Source organism: Bombina bombina, unplaced genomic scaffold, assembly GCF_027579735.1.
Source record: "Bombina bombina isolate aBomBom1 unplaced genomic scaffold, aBomBom1.pri scaffold_704, whole genome shotgun sequence".
In the NCBI taxonomy this organism is placed as follows: Eukaryota; Metazoa; Chordata; class Amphibia; order Anura; family Bombinatoridae; genus Bombina; species Bombina bombina.
The window spans coordinates 197,338-203,795 of NW_026510813.1; the positions used below are offsets into that span (position 1 = coordinate 197,338).

Genomic DNA, 6,458 nt, shown 5'->3' on the forward strand with positions numbered 1-6,458 from the left:
GGTAAACTAATCTCAGGGCTTTTAGTAAATACACTTTTGTATTTTTATTTATTTTCTCCACTATATGGTTTGCAAATAGCAGATGAATGACTTCTAGAATTGTCTTTACTCCTGTAGTATAGACCAAGATTGTTTAAAAAATGTCATGTACTAACTATATAAAGAGTTATTTTGTTGTATTTTTCCTCAGTTTACCTTCTTGAGAATATATTGTGGACTTCTGTTCAGTAATTAATAGAAGGCACAATTTAAGTTTAGCAAATGTATGATAGAAACAAATTGATCTGGTTTCTGACAACACTATCTGATGGATGTACATTGTTTGAATTAGAAGCAATTGTCATATCCCAGGCATCAACAACACCAACACTGAGATCCTGGAAGAGATCTTTTACAATCATATACTGGAGGAACCCATAAAAGTCACTGAACCTCTCTACATTAGTGCTTATTTCTCGAGTATTTTCAGCCTTAATAATAACCTTGGTTTCTGGACTGCGGAGCAATAGATGTTCTACAGCTCTGCGTACACTTATCACCCTCCTGATGAAAAGGAGGATGGGAAATGGTCTGAAGTGTTGCCCCAGTGTAATGGCAATGACAGTCTCTGGACCTCCAGCCAGACGGTCTATTTCCTCACTAATGTATGCATCATCTTTGACCAAGTAAAAATGACTTGCTACAATTGGGTGACTGTGCTTTTTCCATTGCAACCGGATGTTCTGGTCCATATCTATAGCTAGAAGCATTGATTCCAATCCAGATCTGTGAAGATCCAAATTCTTGAGACCTGATGGGAAAAAAGTAACTAAATTTAAAAACATTCCTACTTGTTGGTACATATCTAAATATATTTTAAGGGTCGTTATTTTTGCAGCCATTTTATATTTGTTGAATTACAAGTTCAAGTGTTACTGTTTATAATTTTATTCTATAGAACATCTTAATTATATGTCTCCTTTTGTCCTTACTAACAACAATTATTGCCAAACTCTCATCCACATCTAAAAAAAGCTGAGAGGTTTGGAGAATTAATTATCAAATTGTAGAGGATGTATATAGAATCCCATCAGAGTGGGATATTTAACTGGTGGTAATATGTGATAAAATGAAAGAGCATACAAAGATCCTTTTCGGTTTGTAGCCATTATAGTTGTACCAGTTAGCCTATTGTTAAAGATTGATGCATGTCAGCAATAAATAAATAGATATAGAGAGACCTTGTCATGTTATAGATCTTATTGATACATGACTAAAAAGGGTTGTGCTGATTCCACTTTTGTATTTTTTTTATTTATGCATTATAAATTATTCTCTGTAATGCTAAGGATCTGCATTAAAAATAGGAAAAAAAAAAACTATAATTGAAAAGCCCGCTTAAAGGGACAGTCTACACCAGAATTTGTATTGTTTTAAAAGATAGATAATCCCTTTATTACCCATTCCCCAGTTTTGCATAACCAACACAGTTATAATAATATACTTTTAACCTCTATGATTATCTTGTATCTAAGCCTCTGCAAACTGCCCCTTTATTTCAGTTCTTTTGACAGACTTGCAGTTTAGCCAATCAGTGCCTGCTCTCAGATAACTTCACGTGCACGACCACAGTGTTATCTATATGAAACACGTGAACTAACACCCTCTAATGGTGTTAAACTGTTAAAATGCATTCTGAAAAGAGGTGGCCTTCAAGGTCTAAGAAATTAGCATTTGAACCTCCTAGGTTAAGCTTTCAACTAAGAATACCAAGAGAACAAAGCAAAATTGGTGATAAAAGTAAATTGGAAAATTGTTTAAAATTACATGCCCTATCTGAATCATGAAAGTGTATTTTGGCCTAGACTGTCCCTTTAATGTAATTTATCTTGATTTCCAAGGCTTTGGCTAACTGGGTGATTTTTGCAAGTGCTAGTTTATATCTGAATACTGTATAGTATGTAGGAGGGGCAGGATTCTGTATTCCACAGAATGCACTTCAGCCTCTCTAGTGAAGCAAACACACTGCAAGATAAATAATAAAAGTGCATAAAAAAGTTTATGTATATTTCAACACTTTATGGCAACTTGAGTTTTAAATGTAATGTCCCTTTAAGCATTGTCCCTTTAAGCAAAATTAGCATTCACCATATATAAATTGGATTCTGTAGTCATGTACTTTCATATGAAAGAACAATAGTTAAACATGCTTAATTATTTTTTTTCCTGCCCAAAAATGGGAAGTAAAAGCTGTTTAAATGTAATATTAAACGAATGAAACTAATAAAGTATCTATACTGTACTAATGCTGATTGGCTGAGTGGTACTCCCTCCCATTGGTCACTGGCAGATAGGCACTTCTTGATCATACTCATTTATAAATCTGTCTCTTTCATGATAGAATATTTTTTTCTATTACACAAATAGTAATAACCAACTGTCATTGTTATGTAAGACAAGAAAACATTACTACATACTTTTCAGAATCTGAGCTAAGTTCAGGAACCACTGGCGCAGAGTAGAGTCTCCCATCAGATATATTAGTTTGCCTTTTAGACAAGTTTTGATCTGTTCAGCTGGAAAAATGGTTAAGTTGCAGAATACAGGTCTCCAGAGATTGTTTAAAAAGAATCCACTTGGGTAGGGGAAGCCCATACCAATCCTACACGGTTCTTGATAAGATGAGCTGACCCCTGGAAAATTGAAAATGCATAGAAGCGTTTCTTTACTCAAGATTGCAAAAATGAACATAAAGCTGCTGATTTCTCCATTAAAATAGACTAAAACAATATTTTTATTTAAGCTGCTTACGCACTTTACAGCTCCAACTTAATATTTATGTTTTAAGTCCTTTTAACCCTTTCGCTGCTAAGCATTTTTTTCACCCCAGTGCTGAGCCAATTTTGAGGTTTATTTGGCTACCTACTGTAGATCAAATATCAATGAGTGACCCACAAAAATTAAGTATTGTTTTTTCAGCAGGCCTAGCAGATTCTCAATATGCCATTATTATATTCATATAATAGATTTGTAAAAATACATAAAAATATGTAGAATGTGTGCATTGATTTTAGTAAAGAATATTGAAAATGGCCCAGTGACCAATGCTGTTAATGTGATCACCTTACTAAGGGTTAGATTACGAGTGGAGCTAACTGTTGCGCACAAATGCTAAGGTGTATATTGCAGCAGTTTGTGCAGGTCAGAAGTAGAGCACAAATTATGAGTTGAAAGTAAACCGGAGCGTGATCGTATTTAACGAGTGTCGGGTTAGCGCAACTTTAGAGCTCTGATTTACTGTTAAACGCAACAAAAAAGTGGCACAAAAAAACATCAAAAATAAATTTAAAAGTACAGTTACACTCATAACACTGTCTGATAAAAACTCTTTTTTAAAAAAAATTGCATTAAAATGTTAAAAGGGCTCAAAGATATGAGGCCTTAGGTGTAAGAAAAAAAAAGGCATTCAAAGGACTTTAACATGGAGATATATACATATACATGTCTAGATATGTAAATATGTGTGTAGAGACATATTTATGTATTTTTGTGTTTTACTGTATATGTACTAAATATGTCACATTTCAATGTTCTTCACTCACAGGATAATGTCCTTTTATTGTAAATACATATTTCTATATATATCTTTATACTGTATACCAATACCTGTATTTCTATTCCTATATATATATATATATATATATATATATATATATATATAGATAGATAGATAGATAGATAGATAGATAGATAGATATAGATATGTATTTTACATGAATAGTACCAGATGTATAGAACAAAACAAACAAAAAGCAGCGCTTCACAGTCGGTGTTATAGAGTAAATAGTAACAATGTTACCAACAATCTTACAGCCCGACAAGTCCTCTATGGCATATAGGGGTGTGAGAATGATTCCACCATCAATGTTAATTTTTTCAGCAGGTCCTAGTGCAGCCGTTCTCCGTCCTGTGTCTCTCTCACCACACTGGATAAAAACGTGATGCAATTTTGACTGTAAAAAAAGAACAGCACAGAGGGACCAGATTCAAGGTAGTAGTTTTATTCACAGGTATGCACGACACAATACAAATCCTACTTACAAAAGGTAGGTAAAAACAAGCCTTTCACAATCTATGATGTGAACATATACGGTCCAGATAAGGAAAGCCCACAGCTAGCTTGTACGTCTCACCGCCACTTCTGGAAACTGCACACAGCTAGGATCACAGCGGGGAACTTCATCCAGTCCTTTCTAATCAGTTTAAAGAGCTCAACGCGTTTCCCCCGGAGTACGCCCGGGCTTTTTCAAGAGCAAGATGATGAACGGAGGGAGGTGTCACTATTTGAAGCCGGTACTTTCCCCTGATAGGGTATTGACACTAAACAACCAGGATTCGCTATAGGCACACACCCTCTTTTACCACCGACATTGCGTGTACATAGAAAGTTACAATAACTAGGGAACATTACATGTGCCGTAATCACGGCTTAAATACAAGTGGATATTTCACAGTAAATAAAATACTTTTGAAATTGAACAGTATTATCATGTGAATACAATGATTGTTATTCTTAGCGTGTATTCGCACACATGCTTAAAAATAGCTATTATATCATAGCATATTAAAACCATCACATAAAAAGCTTACATTAAAAACAGCATAGATACTTGCTAACAACAATTTAATAATATAAAATTTATACACACTTATACACTTATTAAAAAGTTGATAAATAGTTACAATCTAAAGTTAATTGAACCTCACATTCCTAAAACTCACATTACAGAGGTAAATCATAATCATACATAAAAATTCATAAAATTACACAAAATTATATACAAAGAATTCAACTTTTCCAAATGTATCTATATAGAGTTGATATATAAAAAGAACAATTTTTTATCTATAAGTGGATGTGAATTCCTGAAATGATATGAAAAAGACAGGCATCAGTTCAGTGATATTCAAAAACAATTCATATTAATATTTCTAAACCAGGGGTATAAAAAACCAAAATGTTAAAAAACTAAATAACTAAAAATACAAGAGCTGGAAAAAAGCACGAGCTGGAAAAAAGCAAATATTGGGAACATTCAATTACAAGAAGGCCTGTACATCTACGTCAATGTTAAGTCCAGAAGGATTCAAACTTTTTAATTTATAAATCCATTCTGTTTCTCTTTGTCTTAAAGTCCTTAATCTATTGCAATTATTAGGTGGTATCCAATCTATTATTTGAACTTCTAGGCCTCTTGGTCACTATCATGAACTGAAGAGAAATGATTCGGTACACTATGCTTTTTGAAGCCATTTTTTATTTTGTATAAATGTTCATTAAACCTGGTTCTAGTCTTCCTTTTGGTACGCCCAATGTAGATCAGATCACATTTACACCTTAACAAATATACTGTGTATGTTGATTCACAATTACATCTGTGTCTGATTTCAAATTGTTCTGTACCATCAGAATTACTGAACTTATTTCCTCTTTTAACAAATGAGCACATGTTACATTTACTCTTATTGCATTTGTATGTGTCTGTTGGAAGGGATAACCAATTGCTTAGAGTATTTTTATTTTTATTGATCCTCGGGTCACTGTTCACATCTTTCCTCAATTTACTTGGGGCTAGATGGTTCTTCAAATTTTTGTTCTTCCTAAAAGTTATAGACGGTTTATCCGTAACTATCTTTCCCAAAATGGGATCAGACTTAAGAATGCCCCAATGTTTATTTAATATCTTTTTTATTACACCAGCACCCTCACTATAAGTTGTTATGAAACGTATTTGATTGTTCCTATCCTCACTATTACTTAAATGTTTATTTGTATTGTTTAAAAGTCTATTCCTATCCAAATTCTTGGCTCTTAGTTTTGCTAACTTTAATAATTCGTTCTCATATCTCTTTTCTAAAAATGTTTTATCTAAGGCCTCAGCCTCACTTTCAAAATCAGATAATTTAGAATACTAAATTAAAGTACTGACTTGGAAACTTTAAAAATTCTAAAAGATCTTGAAATTAATTTGAACTCTGTGAATTTGGATCTAGCCAAAGCGGTTGACCCTATAGATCCTATAGATCTAAACCTCTCAGATCTCTCTGAATATGGAGAAGCTAGACCAATACGTCATTCCAATTTAAAAGGGAAATCCCTGTTTTATCCGGTAAATATGCAGGGTGATCAACTGCCTGTTTTTAACAAATTGGTTTGTGAAGAATTAAATATGAAATTACCCAAGTGTACAGTAAATAAGTATAATGACAACTTAAGCTACAAGGAGAGAAATTACTTAGAGACACTTAAAAATAATAAGAATATTGTTCTGAGAGCCTCTGATAAGGGAGGGGGACTAGTGGTCCAAAATAGAATAGATTATGTTGCTGAGGCGAACAGACTATTGGGTGATACATGTGTTTATAAAAAATTGGATAATGATCCTACAATTACTTTTCAAAAAGAATTAAATACTTTG

The 6,458-nt window shown here is 33.3% G+C and overlaps 1 protein-coding gene across 1 annotated transcript; it reads right to left on the minus strand.

Annotated features, from left to right (window-relative positions):
• Positions 1 to 254: 254 nt before the first annotated feature.
• LOC128643473 (NXPE family member 1-like) lies at positions 255 to 4,410 on the minus strand. The gene is made up of 4 exons (XM_053696318.1): positions 4,402 to 4,410; positions 3,839 to 3,992; positions 2,457 to 2,672; positions 255 to 790 (listed from the first exon to the last, which is right to left on the minus strand). Exons 1-4 carry the CDS (start codon positions 4,408 to 4,410, stop codon positions 255 to 257), a joined length of 915 nt encoding a protein of 304 aa, XP_053552293.1.
• Positions 4,411 to 6,458: the final 2,048 nt, after the last annotated feature.